This window comes from Lynx canadensis, chromosome B1 (assembly GCF_007474595.2).
Source record: "Lynx canadensis isolate LIC74 chromosome B1, mLynCan4.pri.v2, whole genome shotgun sequence".
In the NCBI taxonomy this organism is placed as follows: domain Eukaryota; kingdom Metazoa; phylum Chordata; class Mammalia; order Carnivora; family Felidae; genus Lynx; species Lynx canadensis.
The window spans coordinates 144862160-144886323 of NC_044306.2; the positions used below are offsets into that span (position 1 = coordinate 144862160).

The 24164-nt window shown below is 38.2% G+C and overlaps 1 protein-coding gene across 1 annotated transcript in view; it reads left to right on the top strand.

Moving 5' to 3' along the window:
* Positions 1–12399: 12399 nt before the first annotated feature.
* The window catches only part of CDKL2 (cyclin dependent kinase like 2), a 54405-nt gene continuing 42640 nt past the window's right edge, over positions 12400–24164 (top strand). The window contains exons 1-2 of the mRNA XM_030313665.2: positions 12400–12882; positions 15291–15490. Of these exons, the coding sequence (XP_030169525.1) occupies positions 15323–15490 (168 nt within the window). The 5' untranslated portion in view covers positions 12400–12882; positions 15291–15322. The remainder of the gene's footprint in view (positions 12883–15290; positions 15491–24164) is intronic.

The window sequence follows — 24164 nt, forward strand, 5'->3', positions numbered from 1 at the left end:
TATCTATGTCCCTAATTTAATCTGTAGATTTGTGTTCCAAAGTATTTTCTCCCTATTGCATTTCAAACAGCCAAGGAATTGTTCTAAAAACCAACTGCTGCTTGTTTGTGAAATTTGATGCATAAAAAAGTAAACATTTCAGTGTAAGACTTGAACATGGTTAGAGATCTGTCCCATTTCTCTTAGCTAAGTGGTGTACAATTAAAGAATATAAATTATTAATTTAAGTTAAATTCAGTGAAGGTGAGAACGATCTAAAGCAGACTACTTACTAACATTTATATAAAGAAAAACCAAAACTTGAGTTTTCCAAAGGATTGCTACCTCCTATTTCAGAAGGAAAGGAAAAGAGGGCTGGGAAGATTGAGGTTATCTGAAGTTAGGGACAGACCCACGTCAGAAATTGGAACAAATTTGTCAGCTCTAGAAGAATATTAAAGGGAAAGTAATTATTTTAGTCACATTTACAAGTATACATTTCAAATAAAAAATGAGGTCCTAATGCATATGTAATTTTAGAACTTGAGACTTTTGTTTTTTTAAAAAAATTTTTTTGTTTCAACGTTTATTTATTTTTGGGACAGAGAGAGACAGAGCATGAACGGGGGAGGGGCAGAGAGAGAGGGAGACACAGAATCGAAACAGGCTCCAGGCTCCGAGCCGTCAGCCCAGAGCCTGACGCGGGGCTCGAACTCCCGGACCGCGAGATCGTGACCTGGCTGAAGTCGGACGCTTAACCGACTGCGCCACCCAGGCGCCCCAAGACTTTTCTTTTGTTAAAAGGGATGGTTATAAATGAATTTTTCCTGATACTGTTTATGAAGATTCCTTCAGTCAGTCTTCACAAGTTTGTACTGGAGCGAAGTCATTATTTCAGTACTCTCAAGGAAGTAAGACTTAAGATTTTATGAATTTTACTTATAATGTAGTAACTTATCTAACTTTATAGCTGGGGAAAAACATTTTTTAGAAGGGATAAAATATGCCACACTGTATTGAAAACAACCACATTTCAGGCAAAAAATTATTTGGTCCAGAAGATTTATTGGAAGAAAATATGTGAACATTTTAGCCACACAAGATGCTTCATTTCAGTTATGATACGATGATATAGTCTGTGGCAAGTGAAAGAAAACTTAGTGGATGGATGTTCATATTTTTCTTTTAAATTAGGACAACTGACTTCGTTATATTTAACTAGAAGAAGGAAGACCCTTTTTTTTCCCTCTCTATTCTGTGTTCCATAAGACTTTCTATTATTTAGTAGTAGACCCTTGGTTAAGTTGATGCCAGAGTTCTAAATTATTTTAAAATTACTGGATAAATGAATAGTATTACATCATGAAAGAAGTTTCCCTTTGTGATAAGATTTCAGTAGGTTCATACAGAGAGTAATTTTTTTAAATAATTTATGTCATTAAACCAAATAATTCCTAACAAAGTTTCTGGGTATTTTTGACAAATAGAGCCTAAAATCTTCAAATCTGTTTATGTATGTATACATATGTTTAATATGCTTCAGAATTAATAGGAAGTTTTTAGCATTAGCAAATACCTGGCAAAATACTATAAATGTAGATTCAGAATTAAACGTTCACCAGGAAGATTACTATGCTTCTATTGCCAAATTAATTGATCTCTTTGTCCTTGATCTCAGATTTTTTTTCCTTCTAATAGTTTTGATAAAGTTGGCTGCCTATTTCAAATGCTTTCACTTTTTTTTTTTAAGTTTATTTTTGAGAGAGAGACAGCAAGAGGTGGTGGGGCCAAGAGAGAGGAAGACACAGAATCCGAAGTAGGCTCTAGGCTCTGAGCTGTCAGCACAAAGCCCAACATGAGGCTTGAACTCATGAACTGTGAGATCATGACCTGAGCTAAAGCCGGACGTTCAACCAGCTGAGCCATCTGGGCACCAAAGATGTTTTCACTTTTGTGACAATAATATTCCTTTAACTGCTCTTGTTTCCTGTGCTTTATCTTACCACCTCACAACCCCTCTGAATCCCTTGTTGCACTTACCTCTCTTTCCTGGAAAACTTCGGGTGTTTTCCCTTAGGCCAGGCACAACTTCAGCTTCGGTTGATTATCCATTTAGTAGCTACTATATAGTGAAATAAGAGGAGAGCTTTGGAGACAGCTGGCTTTGGGAATTCCACTGTTGTTCTGTGCTGCTTCTGTAGGGTGGGTGATTCTGAGGATTCTCAGGTAATCTTTAAAGTATCTAAAACAGTGTAATGGGTCCTCTGCAAGTATTCGTTGTTACTTGTTTATTTTTGAGAGGGCACGGGAGGGGCAGAGCGAATCCCAAGTAGGCTCTGCACTGATGCAGGGCTTGGTCTCACAAAACATGATACTATGACCTGAAGCCAAAATGAAGAGTTGGACACTTAACTGATTGAGCCACCCAGGTGCCCCGCAATTACTACTTTTGACTTCATTGCATTTCTGCGGTCAACCTATTCTGTGTTCCAAACACATTTTTTTTTCTTTCTTTCTTTTTTTTTTTTTTTTTTTTACATCTTTCAGAGAGAGTGTAAGCGGGGGAAGGGGCAGAGAGAGAGGGAGACAGAATCTGAAGCAGGCTCCAGGCTGAGCTGTCAGCACAGAGCCGGATGCAGGGCTCAAACTCACATTTGAACCGTAAGATCATGAGCTGAGCCAAAGTCAGACACTTCACCAACTGAGCCACCCAGGCACGCCCCCAGCCACATTTTTTAAATCGTTTTTTGCTACGTACCTCATTGAAGTCCTAGGAAATTCAAAATTCCAAAATCCAAACAATGTTTCTCTAAATGATTGATGCATACCTGGCTCTCTAATAACAAACATCTCATTTTTTTGACCTCTTTATCATAGAAATATTTGAAGTCTCATCTGTTCTCAAAACTTCCCTGTCTCCCTTCTATCAGTTTTTCAGGCTGTAAGAAGTGTGTGGGTGCATATTTAAGAAGGTGGCTGGTGGGGGGGGGGTGGGGGGGGTGGACCATAAAGGTCCTTGGTTGGTCTTAATGCTAAGAGCAATGAGAGTTGAAGATTTTAACAAGTAGGGCAGATAATTTATTTTGAAAGATCTCTAGCTACATAGGAAACAAACTGAAGGAGTTCTGTGGCAAATTGATTAAATCAGGTAATGGATACTGCCAGTATTTCAGTCAAAAGATATAATAGACTGGTAGTACTAGCTCGTACTGAGGTGTACTCAAGTACTGTGTTAGAAATCTAAAGAATTTGAAAGACTTGGGGGGTAAAATGGCCAGGTTTTGGTGAGGGAAAGGGTAGTATCCAAGAAGAATTCTAAGTTTCTCACTTGCATAACTGGAGAAATAAAATGGTGTGTGGAACACGAGTGAAAAACAGGCTTTCTGGGTAAGGAGGCAGGAGTGCTAGTGAAACCTTGGATTTGGAAAGATCAGGCTATCTAGAATTGTGTAAAATTTTGGCTTGTGCCTTTTTATTTCAAAAGTTCTAAATGGCCAATTTTATGTATATTTACCGCAATATAAAAAAAATAAACGTGCACATTATACAAAATACATGTAATCCAAAGGAATGAACTCTCAGAGTCTAATCCATAGATGGTCCTTGTAAATACTTGACGTTCCTTATACTATTTCCTTTATACTATCTATTATACCATTTTTTGTGTGCTTTGTTTGATGTTTACTTTTATCTTGAGGGGTGCAGGGGAGAAAATCCCAAGCGGTTCACACTCGGCACAGAGCCTGACGGGCTCAATCTCATGACCATGATATCATGACCTGAACCGAAATCAAGAGTGGAACACTTTAACCGACTAAGCCACCCAGGTGCCCATTATACTATTGTTTTAATGACAAACCATTTAACATTTGATGAAGTGTGACTGAGCAGCTCTGTGTACCAGCCCCTGTTCTTTTTTTTTTTTTAATTTTTTAATTTTTTTTTAATACTTGTCTTTGAGAGAGAGAGCATGAGAGGGGTCAGGGCAGAGAGCAGGAACCAGAGAATCTGAAACAGGCTCCAGGCTCTGAGCTGTTAGCACAGAGCCGGATGCGGGGCTCAAACTCAAAACCGCAAGATCGTGACCTGAGTCACCCAGGCACCCCCAGGCCCTCTTCTTGATGTTGAAGTTACATGAGTCAATAAGTCAATTGGTCTCCCTGAGCTTATTTACTTGATAATGGCGAAGACATAGTTGTAAATACTTGGCAAAGCATGAAGATAAGGTAATACATGAGCAAGTGGGTGTCAGCTTTAGGATGGTGTTCCTCAACCACCCATTCCAGCACTCCAGCCAGAGGATCAGCTAATGCAAAGCCTGTAAAATTGGAAAAGCATGGAAGGTAGAAAGTGCCTGGAGTAGGTGAAGTAGGGTCGAGAGGTGGCAGAATGGTAAGAGGTGGGGTAGGAGAGAGACGGACTAGATCACCTAAACCAGGGTAAGGAGTTTATTTGATTTTTTTTAATAATACTACAGGCAAGCCATTAAGGAAAATTAAGTATGGGAGTGATAGAATAATGACAGGTGAAGAATTGGTGGAGGACAAGAATGGAAGAAGGAAAACTGATGTTGTAGTTCAAGACTTCTATCTGAGGAGGGGAAATAGATTTAACTTATTTTTGGCAGCTGAATTTAGGTATTTTGATGAATTGAGAATGACTTGAGTTCTGGATAGCATGAAGATATTAATGAAAAACAAGACACTTAACGCTTTAAAATAGTGCAAACTGGTAAAATATCTTTACACCCATTTTTATTTCTAAAACGAGTTTTCTGTAATATTTGAAGATACACTATGAACCACGTTTTCTGATTTAATATTTAGGCAGGTTTAAATGTTAACTATTTTACAGCCGAGGAGACTGAAGCTCAGGATATTGCAGTCATGCTAGTATGAAATGATTTGAAACACTGCATTAGCCACAAGCGTCAATCTGCTTTAAAGGATAAGTTATTTAATTTTAGAAAATGGGTTTTAAATACCATAAATTTAAACTTTGAATGCCGTGCATTTTTATCCTGGTTTATTTTAGCAAATTGTAAAATCACAGCCTCCAGCATTAGTTGGATCCTAAAATTAAGGATCCCTTAATCAGGAACTCCATTCAGGAAGCACAGCAGTAAGTAATGAGGCAGAGTAGAAATTGGAACAGAAGTCAGACATCTGCAGGGGCACCTCGCTGGTTCAGTCGGTAGAGCATGTGACTTGATCTCTGGATCTTGAGTTGAGCCCCGTGTCAGGGGTGGGGTAGAGTTTACTTAAGTCAGTGGGAAGTCAAATCGTTGCTAAATACTATGAGTCTTTGAGCTGAGAAAAAAGGAATCCTTTTTGAGGGCCTATGATTTTACATATATTTTAAAATCTGATAACCCTATGAAGTTTTTTTTTTTAATTTTTTTTTTTAATTTTTATTTTTTAACATTTATTTATTTTTAAGAGACAGAGCATGAGCAGGGGAGGGGCAGAGAGAGAGGGAGACACAGAATCGGAAGCAGGCTCCAGGCTCTGAGCCATCAGCCCAGAGCCTGACACGGGGCTCGAACTCATGGACCGCGAGATCGTGACCTGAGCCGAAGTCGGACGCTTAACCGACTGAGCCACCCAGGCGCCCCTAAAGAGATGAACTATAAAGCTTGTAGAGGTAAAAAAAAATTCTCACATACTGGTGATAAGGATAGCGACTTAGAGAACAGATGTGAGTGACATTTCAAAGCATGATGACTTAACAGAAATGACTTAGAGTGATGTTTCAAAGCAGTAACAAATGTGTGACAGAAGTGAGAAGGATTTACACAGAAGTCCGTGAATATCAGAATCTTAGTATGTACCAGAAGTCTTCCTAGGTGCTGGTTAGTAATCCAGCCGGGTACAGCCTACCCTCTGGAAACTTGTATTTTTTGAGGGAGGGCAGCAACAAACATAGAAATAAGTAATTTCAGGGGTGCCTAGGTGGCTCAGTCAGTTAAGTGTCTGACTTGACTTTGGCTCAGGTCATGATCTCGCAGTTTGTGAGTTGGAGCCCCACATTGGGCTCTGTGATGACAGCTCAGAGCCTGGAGCTTTCTTGCTTCAGATTCTATGTCTCCCTCTCTCTCTGCCCTTCCCCCTGCTTGTGCATTCGCGCGATCTCTCTCTCAAAGATAAATAAACATTAGAAAGAAAGGAAAGAAAGAAAGAAGGAAGGAAGTAACTTCATTCCTGATAAGTTCTGGGCACAATACAACTCCTTTAGTCCCAGCAGTAATCCTACGAGAAAGAGTACTGTTTATTTTACACAAGAGTTAATTCAGGCACTGGGGGTTAGCTATTTTTCCAAGATCATATGGCTAACAGAGGGTAGAACTAGTGGAGAATGCCATAGTGACAGGAGATGGGCTGTTCCTTAATCATTACTGAGGGTGGTGATGAAAGGCCTCTCTGAAGAGGTACATTTGAGGCCCCAAATGAAGGAAGACAACATTGGTAAGATCTGGTAGGAGACATTCCAAATAGAAGGAAGAACAGATGCACAGGCCCTGTGTTTGGAAGGAGCTTGGTGTGTTCAGGGGCAATAAGGCCAGTGTGGACATAACAGCAGATATCAAGAGTTAAGAGTTAAATTGTGGGTGGCCTTTGTAGTTCGGATTTTACTCTTGTACTGGGATTGTAGGGACCTGAACAGGGAAGGATGTGATCTGAATTAGTGTGTAGCCTGTCAGGAAGGGATGTCAGGTGATGGTGATGGTGGTTTGGATGAGGGCTGCAGTTGTGAAGATGGTGATAAATTATCAGCTAATAAGATGTATTGTGGAGATAGAACCTACAAGACTTAATTATGGATTGGATTCTGAATGTGAGGGAAAAATAATGTTCAAGGATGATCCCTGGGATTTTGGTGGAACTTGAGTGGAGAGAGGTATTCTATTGAGATATGGAAGGAACAGGAGTAGATTGTGGAGGGGAAAAAATCAACAGTTCTCTCAGCCATGTTGGGTTTCCTATGTCAATTGGATATCCAGGAAGAAATGCCAGGTGGTTTGATTTTGGAATTCTGAGGAGAGCTCAGTGCTGTGAGTGGTCAATATAGGTCTTTGCAGGTATTGGATAAGATGAGATCATCTAGGAAGAGAGTGTACAAAAGAGGCTGAGGACTGAGCCCTCAGATACTCTCAACATTTAGGGTTCTAGTACAAGAGAAGCCTGCAAAGGAAACTGAGGGAGACAAAATATGGCAAGAACTGGTGTCATGGAAAGCTATGTTTCAAGAGTTTATCTCAGAAGGAAAGAATAGGCAGTTGTAGCAAATGCTGCTGACAGGTCAATAAAGGTAGTGAATTAATTAAACTGGTCTATCTGCTCTAATAAATAGACCCCCAAAATGTCTAATGGCACAAACACAATAGCTTTTTTGCCCCTCATATAAAAAATAGGAGAGTGGTGGTGAAGAGGCCACTGGTCTGGCTCTCCACCACAGAGTCATTTAGGAACACAGGTGAATGAAGGCTCTACTAGCTTTAATGTGTGGCTTCAAGATCACACTGTAGTCATCTTTGTTATAGCCAGCTGAAAGAGAACAGAAATATGGAGGATCTTGAGTGGAGATTTTTATGGACCAAGACTGTGAATGGTAGATATCCCCTATTCCATTGGCTTGAATTAAGTCACATGACCCCAACCTCAATGGAGATGGCAGAAAATAATTAAGCCATAATACATACAGGAAAAGGAACCAGCTTATTGTGAATAGTAATCTCTGCCACAGATGGCCTTGGCAGGATGTAGGCCATAGTGACTTTCAGGAAAACCTATTTCAGTGAAATGATAAGGATGAAAGCCCAAGAGACAACTAGAGGTAAGAAGCAAATAGACTGGAGCGCCTGAGTGGCTCAGTCAGTTAAGCGGCTGACTTCCGCTCAGGTCATGATCTCGCGGTCCGTGGGTTCGAGCCCCACATCGGGCTCTGTGCTGACAGCTCAGAGCCTGGAGCCTGTTTCAGATTCTGTGTCTCCCTCTCTCTGACCTTCCCCCCGTTCATGCTCTGTCTCTCTCTGTCTCAAAATAAATAAACGTTAAAAAAAAAAAAAAAAGAAGCAAATAGACTCAGGGTGCCTGGGTGGCTCAGTTGGTTAAGAGTTGGGACCCTGATCTCAGCTCAAGTCTTTATCTCAGGCCCCAAGTGGGGCTCCACGCTGGTGAGAAGCCCACTTAAAAATAAAAACAAGAAAGAGAGAAACAATAGACTTTTTCTGTAGTTTTCCTATAAAGATTAAAGAGGGAGGAATGGGGTAGAGGCTAGAGGGAGATGGAACATCAAGGGAGAGTTTTTGTAAGAGGCATGTTGCCAATGCAAACAATGTATATTTTTCACATTGGAGGAATGAATTTCCAGGTTCACACTTCTGTAATATACATGTATGTTGAATTTGGCAAAGTAAGTGGTAATTGTACTTTAGGTTTTCAAACCTGATCATCATCTTAATCACTTTTATATGCAGTAATGAGGTCATTGAATCAACTACTAGGTTGAGAACAGAATTTTCTCTTCTATGGCAAGTGTCCTTCCATCAAAGAACCAGAACTTCAAAATAAGTCAGTCCATTTTCTTCATAGAACGGTGGGATGTATTCACAAGTGCACACTCTATAATAATACTGGAAATAAAGAGTACTTTGTGTAGTCTGAGGTTTTATGGCCCTTCTGTTCACTTGGTGACTCATTCGAAGGGATGCCAAAAACCTATGATAAATCAGTATTTCATGGGACCTAAGTGAAAGGTATTTTGTTTGTTTTGGCAAGAAACTGACTAAAGCACATTGTTTTGGGATGTCAAGATATATAAAGAACGACTGTCGCCAAATGTCATTTAATAGGGATGATCACTAATGTGAGGAAGAGTTGGGCTACTGTTTTTTAACATGCTTTTAAAGTGTACAGATCAATGGTTTTTAGTGTATTCACAAGGTTGTATATCCATGACCACTATATAATTCCACTATCTAATCACCCTAAAAAGAAACCCACACCCACTAGTAATCACTCCTCATTCCCATTCCCCCCCCCCCGCCCCCGCAGTACCTGGTAACTACTAATCTACTTTCTGTTTCTATGGATTTGCCTATGCTGGACACTACATAAATGGAATCAACACATGGCTTTTCATGTCAGGCTTCTTTGACTTAGCATAATGTTTTCAAGATTTATCCAAGTTGTAGCATGTGTCAGTACTTCATTCCTTTTATGGCTGAATAATATTCCATTGTATGGCTATACCATGGTTTATCCACTCATCAGTTGATGGACATTTGAGTTTCACTTTTTGGCTATTTTTTTTTTTAAATTTTTTTTTTTAACGTTTATTTATTTTTGGGACAGAGAGAGACAGAGCATGAATGGGGGAGGGGCAGAGAGAGAGGGAGACACAGAATCGGAAACAGGCTCCAGGCTCTGAGCCATCAGCCCAGAGCCCGACGTGGGGCTTGAACTCACGGACCGTGAGATCGTGACCTGAGCTGAAGTCGGACGCCCAACCGACTGAGCCACCCAGGCGCCCCCGGCTATTATGAATATCAATGCTGCTATACACATTTGTGTAAAAGTTTTTGTGTGAACATATGTTTTCATTTTTCTTGGGTATATACCTAGGAATGGAATTACTGGATCATATGGTCCTTAGTCTCTTTTAAGCTTTGTTTCTTTGCCGTATCTCAAGCTCTCCTCTCTCATTGACAATCTCATGCACTCCCACACTCTTTTCTGTAGTTCTTTTAGAATATTTTCACTTTCTTCAGTGATTAAAATGTCCTTCTCAAACTCTTCTGGTGTCTCACCTGAGTAGTTCATGTTATGATTTTTCATAAAAAAGTTCATCATTTTTCATACTGTGACCTCATGGAATTGAACTCAATTCCAACGACATTTTTCATTAATCTTCAGCTACCCCAAGGAACAGCCAACATCCCACCCTTTAGAACTGGTTGTCATCATCTTGTGCCATTTCCAAGGTCTTAAATTCACAAATTGCTTTAATAATCACTTTTTCTCCTGTTTTACTCCCATTACACTTCATGCCTATGTGACTGCCACTCCTAGGGTGCCTTTGTATTATCAGTTTATTAGCTAAATTCTGTCATAATATGTCTCCCTATCTAGCTGGGACCCATGGCAAGCCATTTCAGTGGTTCTTTCTCCATCGTACTTGATTTTTTAAAAAAACAACATTTTTAAGTAAGCTTTGCACTCAACATGGGACTTGAACTCATGACCCAAGATCAAGAGTCACATTCTCTTCTGATTGAGCCAGCCAGGCTCCCCTCCATCATACTTGGTTTTTTAACTCCTTTGTTTATTCTCCTTGCACTACCAGTTCTCTAAGAGTTAGCTTGTATGCCACCTATTTTCTTAATTCTTGCCCCTGGAATGCAAAATCCTATAAAAGAGTCAGTTTCACTGTAAACTGGGTCAACTGGGCACATTTTAGTATTTCGTATTCTTGTCATATCAAAATGACTTTTTGTAACTACCTACTTCAAGGTATTTCTGCTCTCAGATCCTTGAGCCTCAATCATTATCTTTTTCAGCAAAAATGTTCTTTTACTAAGAAGATCTAGGCCAGCTAATGTATCTGTCCTACACTTTTCTCAGTTTTTTCTTTTTTTCTCTAAGTCTCTTCAAGGTTAAGACCTTTTCATACTTTATTACCTTCTCTTCACACCTGTTCTTGGCTTTTCATTATTCCTTTTCTTGCCTCTTTAAAGTTTCTCTCCATTCTTTTTCCCTACAGACATTTCCTAATAAAAAAGAAAAATAAGCAATAACCCAACCCTGCTTGTACATAATGCTACCTGCAGATGGCTTTATCCAAAATGTAGAGTTGTTGAATACTGTATGTGTCCTTCACAGTTAGCTTTCAAACTCAGTTCTTTTTGAAGCTGTTTTCTCAAGCATTCTCTATTCACCAAATCTAGTATTTTTAGTCTTTTATCCTTTTGGTCCCCTTGGGGATATAAATGTGTTATTTTTAAGCTTCAGGACCTCTTGCCTAGAGGGGCCTTTATATGTTTATGTTGTTGAATATATTTGTAAAGTTGGAAAAGTAAAATATTTTTGTATTCTTGTTCTCAAGCTTCAGTCCCAACAAACTTCGATTTGCCACTTTATGCAAGGGGGTCTGCCCTTTATATAACAGAAGTTCGTGAGATTCTGTTATAGCCTATAGAGGTAACAAAATCGGTACATGACTCCCCCCCACTTGGTCACAACCAAGGATAGAGCTAATTGCTACATTAGGACATCTTGGATTGACCTAAGAATTGTATTCTTTCCATACCCAGGTCCTAGGTCTGCTCCTCATTATTACAGGTTCAAGAAGTAGATTTTAAGCAGCTTGCCCAAGGTGATCAAGCACTGGCAGATTAATTCATGCTACCCAAACTCACAAAAGATGATTTATAAATGAGAATATTTATTTCTTAGTATACAAGAAGGGATTCATACCTCAATATTGACTATGGGTATAAATACCTGCTATTCCAGGACACTCTCTTCACTGGATCAAGGTGTTCTAGAGAACAAAGATGATTATAAAATGTTTAGTTCTGATGATTTAACATGAAAGTAACTGTGTGCTTAAGGCCTCTTCACTGCAGGGGTATGGCCTAAACCCCAAATTACTTGAAGATGAGGAATGCCCTGTTTCTTATGTGACTTAAGCCTGTGGGTAATTCTGACTTACCAATTTTGCCTGGTCATGGATCTAGCCTCAAGGCATGGCCTGTGCCTGAAACATCTCACCCCCAACTGCCCTCTATTTGGCTGCCACACGCCAGTATTGTACATCTCTTCTAGTTCCCCGACCGCCGGAGCCCTTTTCCTCTTCTTTCATTCATGTCCCTTCTCCCTTTTCCATTATCTCCAAAGCATATCCCCTCACTTTCAGTGCCCAGGGTGTCCTTCCCAAGGTCCCTCCTAACGTCAGTTGTGCTGTCACCTTGCCTCACCTACTAATCATCACCTCCTAGGCTGTCACCCTCACTCCCTACCTGGCCCACCCTGGTCCCACTGCCCCGACCGGAAAGGAAGCATCGAACCGCGGTCAGGCCTGAACCTTCCCCGGTGAGGGCGCCAGGGGCCCGGGGCCCGCTCACCGCCCCAGCGGCGAAGCTGTGCCTGTCTCCGCCTTCCGTTTTCTACATAACCACCACCCATTCTATCCTCTCCGTGAGCACCGGGATCGCAGAAAGGTGCACCCTCTCTATTTGAGAATTGAAGCATGTGTGGATGCTGGCGTCTGCGCTTAAGTGAACTGAACCTGGGCCGAGCCCCAGGTGAGGGGGCGAGTGGTGGGCGCTAAGCCAATCGTAGCTCATGACGACAGGGCCCAGCCAATCAGAACACGGGAGGCTTGGCGCACTCCGGGCGGGGCCGGGCGGGGGAGAACCCGCCCCCTTGCAGCTCTGTGGCCAACGCCTTTGCCCAGGGCTTGCTGGAGCCACGCAGGTTCACAGACTCCAGGGACTGGGCACCTTCCGAGCTGGCAGACGGTGCATCCAGCTAATTTCTTACAAGTCTGGCCTTAACAAGCGTATTGGTGCCTGCCGTGGACGCATTCCGACCTGGGCCGTATCTCTTTCTGGAGGCTGAGCCTATGGTTGGGGCAGAGTGAGGTCGTTGCCTTGACGACGACAGCATGCGGCCCGTGGTCCTCCTGAGTGTGAGCCTGCGGCAGGCTGAGGCCAATCTGCCTCCCTGCCTGATTCACCTAGGACCCGTGACTGTGTCCACAGAAGAAACCATAACAGCTCCGGACTTGCTGGTTTGCTAGTCAGCATCTTTCAGACCTGCGAGCGAGATGCATTTCACCTCAAATTTGTTTCCAGGTTGAAAACCTTTGGGTCTTTCCATGCGAAAGGATTTTAAAGAAACAGTAAGTATAGTACTTTTAAAAGCTTCTATTATCACATTCTTTGATCTGTGATAGATTTCAATCTGGTTGTCTTTAACAAAATAATTCGCACTATTTTTATTATCTAAATTGTTGAGATTCAAACCATACGCTTACATGGCACTTATCCAGAAATACCGCATTGCCAATTGGCCAGGCATCCTTTTAGTTTGTATCACCCTTACACACAGGCGTAGAAGGCATGAAAAGCTATAGTTTATGAGTAACTGTTTCAGGAAACAGGCTTTTTAAGCTGTGATACTTTTAAGGTATTTGGAGGCAGTGCTGCTTGAAAAGCAGGTGTGTTCAATGTACTGTGACTAAATGTGTGGTTGGTTTCCAGAATAAACTTGGAGTAGTCAACTCGCTTAATGTTAGCTTGTGAAATGCTTCAGGAGATCTCAGACATGCCTAAGGTAATTTTAATTTTGTTCACTTTGCATTTTCAAATATTGAGGGCACCGATTGCAAAATGTTTAAAAAGATCCAGGTTACCGAGTCCAGCTATTTTTGTCCTTGGCTTGATAAACCTAAAGTCTAGTCCTTAATAAAGCATGCTGTCTTAATGGAAGGAAAAAAAAATTCAGGCAAGGAGAGAGAGAATTACACTGACAATTTTTTTCCAAACACACGTTTTATTTAAAAATATATTCAAAATAGTTAATAGATGTTAAATGGAAGTTAATATGTCAAATATGTGAAAAGTTAGCATTGGGGACACTGCTCTCTAAACAGGTTATAGAATCTACTATCAAAGCTAGTAGTAAAATAGTGAAATAATTGGAGTTGGTGTTGACTGGAATTTATTTTCATCTTTTTCCCCAGCAGATCAATCTTCTGGTTTTCCATGAAAACCTTTTTATATCTATATCTATATCTATATCTATATCTATATTTCTATTTCTATTTATATCTACGCTTTTTTTTATCTATCTATCTATTTATCTATCTATAATAACCCTAAATTATTAAGGTAAACTGCTGAAAATATATACACTGGATTATCACAGTTTGCTAGAACAAAGAGGGTGTTTCTTTTGTTTTTTGTTATCAGTGTACTAATAGGGAAGCAAATAAAACATCACAATTCACACTCTGGGTAAATTAGTTTTAGATGGCCATGAGGACACAATTAATGAAATAAGTGAGAGTTTTTTTTTCTTTCCACATTTTATAAATGAGTATTTTTGTATTATTAAGTTAAAAAAATTCAGTTATGAATCATCACTTGAATATATAGTTACTGAAAGATTATTTTTTCTTCTAAAACTTTTAGAACCGTATTGGGATTAAGAACAATACTTTTTTATTCTTTGCTTCTGGAATTTAATTTCAAAATCAGATTTAAAAAATAAATTTAACTTTATATTTGTTTCTTAGCTTGTATATTTCATGGCAATCAAACCTTGTAAATTAAAATCTGAGTTTGAACTGAAAAGTTTTTTTCTATACCAAAATATGTAGTGGAATAATTGCTGATCCTTCATCAATCATTAATAGGATTGCTATTAACCAGAAAATGTCATATAATGAGATGTGAAAGAATTCTAAACATAAAATTCAAATGATCATACTTACAGTGAGTAATCATTAAAAGTATTTTTGAGATATTGTATGTGGTACTACCAAAATTTAATTTTTAAACAATCTGCTTATGTACTGTGATGCCATTGTTGTTATTTTGTAAGTTCAATATGGGAATTTAATTACTACGGTAAGAAAAGTTAAAAAAAAAAAAGTTTATCAAAGTTCCTTAGTGTTAATTTGGTAAGTGGTCATTTTGTGAATAAATATTTTTCCCAATTGAGTAGAAAATACATAAAGATTTTCAACTTCACTTTTTTAAGCCTAATGTAAAAAAAATAAATTTGATCTTCACTACAAGCAAACTCATTGCAGTGCCTGGCTTGTTCATTTGGTAGGTCATGTGACTCTTGATCTCAGAGTTGTGAGTTCAAACCCCACATTGGGCATGGAGATTACATAGTAAATAAAATCTTAAAAAAAAAACAAAACCAAACTCACTTGTACTTTTTCACCTCTGAGTGAAAAGGAATTGTGTTTCTAAAGTAAGCTATAATTGTTTTGAATGATGGTTCAAGTATTGCTTTATCTGAATTAAAAATATATTGAATTTCATTAACATGGCACCTAATAATTTAAATTTAATGGCTTCAATTCCATTTGCTTTGTCTATTATGAAATGTATGTTAATATTCTGAAAACAGCTTAGATGTGGAAACAGTAAGAAATTGTGAGACAGCACAGGACAGCCATTGACACAGTGACTCCTCTAATATGGAAAACAAGTGGGGAAGAATTAATTTCCTGGGAAGGTGGAAGAAATTAATATACTCAACATTATTAACTCCATGTTTTGGTTTCCATAGCAGGAAGAATTCCTATTGGTTTTGAATTAATAATGGAAAAATATGAGAATCTAGGACTGGTTGGAGAAGGGAGCTACGGAATGGTGATGAAGTGTCGGAATAAAGATACTGGAAGAATTGTGGCCATAAAGAAGTTCTTAGAAAGCGATGATGACAAAATGGTTAAAAAAATTGCTATGCGAGAAATCAAGTTACTTAAGGTGAGTAAATATCTGTATTGAGTTAAAAAAAAAAGTTGTCTCTTGATCAAGGTTATATTTTTACAAAAAAATTACAGTTTTTATATTCATTTCCATACTAAACTTTAAGATGTAAGTTTCTTCTTTTTTGGCAATAAACAAATGAAATTGTTATTTATGCATATTCATTTATCCCATGAATATAAATATGATTTTTAAAGTATTTGCTGCTTCTTTCTGTATCTATCTATCTATCTATCTATCTATCTATCTATCTATCACCTGTGTTTGGGGTCCTAAGACCACTCCAGGTTCCATGATTCAACTGGAGGACTCAGAGCACTAAGTAGATAGCAGCTCATGGCTATCTCATGGCTCTGATTTATTACAGTGAAAAGATATAAAGGAAAATCAGCAAAGGAAAAGGCACATGCACATGGGTGAATTCCAGAGGAAACTTGTCACAGGTTTCCAAAAATCCTCTTTCATTGGAGTCACACAGGATGTACTTACTTTTTCCAAAAATGAGCTTTGACAACACATGTAAAATACCATCTACCAAGAAGATTCAGTAGACTCTGTGTCCAGGGTTTTTACTGGGGGATGTTTATATAGGCACCCTCCATCTGCCTGGCTCATATTAATATCAATGGCTGACAAGAGCTGTCCCAGGTGGAGGGAACAGAAACAGCAAAGGTGATGGGACATGTCCTAGGAGGTACAACAGTTTGGTCAATACTATAACATGAAGTTCAAGGCCAGGTAAGACATCTCAGAAGGGACGGGATGGGGGTAAATGGCATTAAAATTTTTTTTTCTCCAGGTTTTCCCACTATACATAAATCCTAGAAAAAATAATTTGTGCAAACACTTTCATCACACACAGAGATAGAGAGAGAGACAGTGTGAGTGGGGGGAGGGGCAGAGAGAGAGGGAGACACAGAACCTGTAGCAGGCTCCAGGCTCTGAGCTGTCAGCACAGAGACTGACGGTGGGTCTCGAACTCAGGAGCCATGAGATCATGACCTGAGCCGAAGTTGAATGCTTAACCAACTGGGCCACCCAGGCATCTCATCTTAATTCTTGTTTAGATGTGTATTTTGTAAACATCATATGGTCACATTTTGCTTTTTATCCTGCTTGACAACCCTGCCTTTTAATTGGAATATTTAGTCTATTTACATGTAATGTAATTTCTGATATATTTTGGTATAAATTTACCATCTTAATATGTGCCATTTGTCTTATTGGTTTTACATTTCTTTTTATTTTCTTTCTTTAATTACATTCATCATTTCTTTATTTCCCTGTAATAGTTTTGAAAATTGTATCTTGTTTCTCACTTTTTAGTGGTTATCTTAGATATTTGTTGAAGTCTAACATTATCTAATACTTGTATTCTTCTTCCAGGTAATACAAATCCTTACAATACTTATCTCTGGTTATTCCCTTCCATCTTGCATGCTAATATTGTCATATATTAACTCTCACATATTTTTAAACGTCACAAGACATAATTATTGTTTAGTGTTCATTTAGGTTTATGTTTACCTATAACTTTCTTTGTTCTTCCTTTTCTTCTGTATCCCTGGCCATTTATCTCGGATCTCTTCTCTTCTTGTAGTGTATTATTTAGGATTTCCTTTTGTGAAGATCTACTGTGGACAAAACATTTCAATTTTAGTTTGCATGCCAGTGTCTTTTTTGCTGTCATCCCTGAAAGATATTTTTGCTGTGTATGGAATTTTAGGTTGGCAAGTGTTTTCTTTCAATAAAATGAAGATAACACTGTTTTGTCCTCTGGCTTCTATTATGGCTCCTGAGAAGTCAGCTGTCAGTCCAACTGCTGCCCAACTGCTGCTCTTTTATAAGGTTTTTTGTTTTGTTTTGTTTTTAGATTTTATTTTTAAGTAATCCCTATACTCAACATGGGGTTTGAATTCACAACCCTGAGATCAAGAGTCACACACTCCTCCAAGTGAGCCAACCAGGTGCCCCTATAAGTTTGGTTTTTTTATGTCTAGATCTTTTTCATTTCAGCCTTTTATAACATAAAGTGGACATAAAATATAGAAAAGTGTATATCTCATAGGAATAATCTCTATTTTTTTAAAATTGAACAACTCCATATTACCACCATGTAAATAAAGAAAGAGAACATTAAAATCACTCCATAAGCCCCCCTATGTCTTCTCCCAACACTACTGCCTTCTTGCTCTATCCAGATCACAAGTATCCTGATTTCAATTAGCATAAGTTAGTTTTGTTTTCTGGCTACTTAAAAATTTTCCTTTGATCTTGTTTTTCTGAAATTTCACCATATTGTATGTAGTTTGGGTATCTTTTTTCTTTCTTTCTTTCTTTTTTAGTTTGGATATCTTTTAATTTATTTTGCTTCATTGGGGATTGGAGTCTTTATGAATCTATGATATGATTTCTTTCATTAATTCCAGAAAATTCTCACTTATTATTCCAACTCATTCCCTTTATCCTCTGTTTTTGGGACTTCAGTTAACATAAATCTTCTCACTGAATTACCTGTTGTTTTTTTTTTCTTCATCTGTCTTTCTATGCACTGTTCTGTATAGATCGTTCTGGTTCATCGTTTGATTCACTAATTTTCTCCTCAGTATGATTAATCTCCATCACTGAGCCATTTATTTGGGATATTATATTTTAAGTGACTCTTTATTTTGAAATTTAGCCAATATGTAGATATACACAAAAATATAATTATAGCTCAATGAATTGTTAGGAAGCAAACATTCAGAACCACCACCAGGTCAAGAAATAAAACACTGCCAACAACTCTTTTCTTTTACTATCCTGGTCACTAGCCCCTCCCTCTCCTTTAAGGTAAACACTATCCTGATGTGCATGTTCATCACTGCCATGATTTTTTCCCCCACATTTACCAAATATGCATTCCTAACCACTATAGTTTAATGTTAATTATTATTCTCTTAAAAAGCTCTCTTTTCACTCTCTTAATGTTATTTTTACTCAATAGTAGTTGTTAATTTCAATGTAGTCAAATTTTTAATATTTTCCTTTATGGTTTTAATATTTTCCTTATGGTTCCTTTAATATTTTCCTTTCCTTTATCTGCTTAAGAAGTCTTTTACTACTTAGAGATTAGGGTAGCCTTCTATACTATCATCAAGAAACTTAATAGCTTTGGTTTTCATATTTATATTTCAGTACACTTAGAATTGATCTTAACTATGGTGTATGGCACAGTCAAGTCTTATTTTGCCTTATGGATGTCCAGTTATCCCAGAAACATTTACTGAAAATATCAACTTTTTTCCACTCTCTGAATTCCTCATTTGCTATATGTCCTTATATGTAGGAATGGCTTTTCTACTCTTTATTCTGTTCCATTGGTCTATATGTCTAAGTTTGTGCCAGTATCTCATAGTCATATTCACTGTAGTGAATCACTAGAGATATATGTGATATTCCTGATATGTGTTTTTAATTCTCCCTATATTTAAATCCCTCCCCAAATTGTTCAGTCAGTATTTATTAGGATATACCTAATATTTACCCTTCCCATTACTCATCAACCATTCTTACATTTCTGAGCTCCTATCTAGGGTCATTTTCCTTGTATTTAAAACATTCTTTAATGAGAAGCCTGGGTGACTCAGTCGGTTAAGTGTCCGACTTCGGCTTAGGTCATGATTTCGCGGTTCACGGGGCTGAGTCCTGTGTGGGGCTCTGTGCTGATGGCTCACAGCCTGGAGGCTGCTTTGGATTCTGTGTCTCCCTTTCTCTTTGCCCCTCACCCGCTCACACGCACATGCTCTCTCTCAATAATAAATAAACATTAAAAGAGTTTTAAAAAACTACATTATTTTCTTTAAAGCTGATCCACTGGTAAGAAACAGTGACCATTTTTGTTCGTCTGAAAAAAAAAAGTCTTTATGTTACTTTTTGTTGAAAAGATTATTTCCACAGGATATAGAGTTCTAAGTTGGCAGTTCATTATATTCAGTGTGTTCAAGATACCATTCCAATGTTTCTCTGGTTCTCACTGCTTTTGAATCATCGGATGTTTCTTAGTATGTCCTTTTTTCTTTTGGATGCATTAAGGTTTTCTCTTTGACTTTGATTTTCAGCAATTTTACAATAATATGTCTTGATGTGGGTTTCTTTTTATTTATTTGTTTTGACTTTATACCTCTTGCATCTGTAAAATAATGTCATTTGTCACTTTTAGAAAATTCTTAGCTATTATTGCTTCATGTATTGCTACTATCTTATTCTCTCTCTTCTCCATTTAAGAATTCAGTTTATATATTAGGCCTCCCCCATGTCTCTTATACTCTTTCTGTGTTTTTCATCCTTTCATTTTTCCCTACTTCATTCTAGATATTTTCTTCTGACCTATCCTCTAATTCAGTAATTCAGTTTCAACTATTTTCAATCTACTTTTATACTTAAGCATTGATTTTTTAAAAAATCTTTATCTGTTTATTTTGAGAGTGGGGAGGGGCAGAGAGAAAGAATCCCAAACAGGCTTCCTGATGTCAGTGCAGAGCCCTATGTGGGGCTCCATCTCATGACCACAGGATCATGACCTCAGCTGAAATCAAGAGTTGGGTGCTCAACCAACTCAGACACTCCTGATTTCTTAATTAGAGATATATTTTTCAATTAGAATATTTCTATTGGATTTTTAAAATAGTTTCCAATTTGCTGCCCGAATTCTTTATTGTGCTTTCATGACTGTTTAAATTACAGTCTTCTGAAATCTGTATCTAATACCTATTATCTGGATCTCCCATATGTTTATTTCTATTGGTTGCTTTTTTTTTTCTCTTGATCTTTTTATTTTTGATATGCCTCTATTAATTTTTAAAAATTGTATACATAGTTTGAGTCTCTGGATGATATTATCTTTTCCCTGAGAGGAGTTACACTTGCTTCTGTGAGGCTCTTGAGGGCACTCTTGAGGGTACTCCAGGAAACCTAACATTCTGCCATCATCTCAATCCAATCTGAGAAAGTTACATAATTTGAATTTGAGTTGTAGTTCCTGAGAGACCTGATTTATTATTCACCCTTATCATAGTTTGTGGACTTTTTGGGCCAACCCAAAGTGAGACGATTTCATCAGGGCCATCCTCCTTCTTTCCATCTTGCTGGCCTCTGGACACCAATCACTATTACCTTAGATCACAAGACTGTCAAAAGTGCCACTCAGACTCTTAATTTTCTCTCTGAAATGATATGTTTCCAGGGTCTAAAACAAAACAAACAAACAAACAAACAAAAAAACAACTCTAATTGCTTGGCTCACTTCCCTGGGTCTCTGTCTTCAAGATACTAGTTTAGATATTCTTTATTATCTCATCTCTCTTGTCCCTTAAAATAGTGGTTTTATATATTTTTTTCAGCTTTTCTACTTGTTCTAAATTACCTAGTCTACCGTTATTGCAAACAGAAATTACTATATTTTTCTGTTCTAAAATTTGTATTTGGTCCTAAATCTGCTATATCACTTTTTATGATTTCAGTTTTGTTGTTGTTGTTTTTTAAGTAAGCTCTACACTCAACCCGGAGATCAAACATGCTTTGTCCACTGAGCCAGCCAGGTGTCCTGGTTTGTTTGTTTGTTTGTTTTTAAGCTTTGCTTTTTTGTTTTAATTTTAACTAATTAATTAATTAACTTACTTACTTAAACTCTACCCTCAGTGTGGTGCTCTAACTCATGACCCACAGATCAAGAGCCACATATTCTACCAACTAAGCCAGCCAGGCACCCCAAGTTTCCTCAATTTTTTGAGGTTGACTTTTTTCTTTTTTTTAATTTCTTTTTTTCATGTTTATTTATTTTTGAGAGAGAGAGAGAGAGAGAGAGAGAGAGAGAGAAAACGAGCATGGGAAGGCAGAAAGAGAGCACACGCGAGAGAGAGACAGAATCGAAAGCAGGCTCCAAGCGGTCAGCACAGAGCCTGATGCGGGTCTCAAACCCATGAACCGTGAGATCATGACCTAAGCTGAAGTCAGACTCATGAGCCAAAGTCTGGCGCTTAACCGACTGAGCCACCCAGGCGCCCTGACTTTTTTTTTTCTTTTAAAGCATAGTAGCCTGTATCTGATAATTCCAATATCTGAACTTACTCTGCTTCTGCTTTGGTCTTCTTTATGTTCTGATGGTTTTTACTTGTGCTATCATATTTCTTTGTATGCCTGGTTGTCTTTGATTTTTTTGCTGGACATTACATTTTAAACATTATTTTTTTGGAATAATTTGAGGCTAAAGTGAAGACATTTTCTTCCTGGGAAGATTTTAATTTTCTTCTTCCATATCCATGGACACTGTGCCGGTAATCAATTTACCGCCTTTCAGTTTCAAGTCAGTCCTTTTGGCCCCACCTCATGGAAGTAGAGCTGGAATCTATAAACATTTCTCTTTCGCCAGCTAGTTTGATATTAAGCTTTGACAATAGAGGGCATGGAAGGACACTATAGTCCTTAAGAAGAGGCTTCCCTTCCTGGTTCTGGCCTGCTTTTTTTGGGGGGGGGGAGGGGCACTGGGATGAGATCACTCTATGGGAGGTTTTGAGGCTCACATCAGTATCTTTCACGACCAGTTTTGCCTGCCTGCAATTTCTGGCAAGTTTCTCTATCACCTGGCTGGCTGCCCACCCTTCCATCACCTCTGGCTTGTGTCCTGTAGCAATTTTTTTCACCACTGGCAGTCTGTGGCAGTCATGCTCTCTCTAATGAAGTCTGAATCTCAGCCTTGGTTGTGGCTGGAGGCTCTTCTAATGTATTGGTTACTTTCTATGCACTTTCCCTCAGCCCTGAAAGTAGTAGCTAGTCTGTATTTGCTATTTTGAAATATACCTTAGAGTCTTTTATATCTGTTAATAATTAACTACCTTTACTAGTTAGTAGTTACTTACATTAAAATTTTCCCTGGTCTGGTATACACACACTGCCAGCTCAGGACCACCTTAATAAGTTCAAGGTTTTTGCTTTTATAGTGTCTTACTTTCTTGTGTTTTTCGTTACCTTTTTGTACTGGATATTGTTTTTGGATATTTCTTTTTGGAAATAATTTGAGGCTAAGATAAAATTATCTTCCTCCAGAGAGGATATTCATTTACTTCTGCCAGGTGCATGGGGATGCTCCCAGTCCAATACATTAATCTAAATTCAAGGTTTGGGGTTTCTTAAACTGTTATAGATGATGTGAAGTCTAGTGGGGACTGGTTCATTTCTGTCCATTTTTACTGGGGCAGTGTAGTTCTTAGGGTGTCAGCTTAAACCGGGCCTCAGAGACCCCACCTCTGAAATGCATTTGGACTTTGACTTTTCCTTCCTTTTCAGCCCCCAAAAGGCCACAAATATCCAAGCTCAGGTCTACCTCTGTTACTTGATGGCAAAACCAGCTTTGATTTGAGTACTGAAATTAACTCTGAGTTCTCCTGTTCTTGATTTTGGCCCAGTAATTCCTCACTATCTTCTTGGGTCTTTTATATGTTTAAGATTTAAAAATATTTTGTCCAACTTTTTAGGAATTCTCAATAGGAGAGTTGTTCTGAATTACCTAGTCTGCCCCTATCAAATGGGGTAGTCATCAGCTTTTAAAAATAAAAGCACAGGGGCACTTGGGTGGTTGTCAGTTAAGTGTCTGACTTCAGCTCAGGACATGATCTCATGGTTCATGAGTTCAAGCCCCACATCAGGCTCTGTGCTGACAGCTCAGTGCCTGGAGCCTGCTTTGGATTCTGTGTCTCCCTCTCTGTCTGCCTCTCCCCCACTCATTCCCCCACTCATGCTCTGTTTCTCTCTCTCTCTAAAAAATAAATAAACGTTTAAAAAAAAGGATTCTTTCTTCCTCTCCCTCTGCCCCTCTCCTGCTAATGTGCTCTCTTTCTCTCTCTCTAAAAAAAAAAAAAAAAAAAAAAAAAAAAGCACAGAGAAAGAATAAAAGAGAAAGAGAAAGGTGGGACTGATAATCTATGTTTTTATTTTAGATGTGTGTTGTTTAATCTCCACATATTTTGGGATTTTCCAGTTATCTTTTTTTTTTTATTAATTTATAGTTTAATTCCACTGTGGTACAAGAGTAGACATTGTGTGATATCTATTATTTTAAATTTGTTAGGGTATGTTTTGTGGCCTACAGTACGGTCTGTCATGGTGAATGTTCCATATGAACTTGAGAAAAATGTGAATTCTGTTGTTGGATAGTCTGTAGATATCAGTTATATCTGTCGATTGATGGTATTGTTGAGTTCAACTGTGTGTGTGTCCTTACTGATTTTCTGCCTGCTGGATCTATCTGTTTCTGAGTGGAATGGTTGACATTTCCAATTATGATAGTGGATTTGTTTATTTCTCCCTGAAGTTCTATCAATTTTTACCTCCTATAGTTTGAAGCTCTGTTGTTAGGCACATACAAGTTAAGAACTGTTATGTTTCCTTGGAGGATTAACCCCCTTTTCAGTATATAATGCCCTCCTTTATCCTTGATAATTTTTCTTTATAGTTTGCTCTATCTGAAGTTAATAATAGGTACTCATGCTTCCATTTGATCAGTGTAGTATATTTTTCCATCTATTTCCTTTTATTTTTTAATTAATTCTAAAAAAAGATTTTTAAAAGTAATCTCTACACCCAACGTGGGGCTCAAATTCACAACCCTGAGATCAAGTGTCACACCCTCTACTGA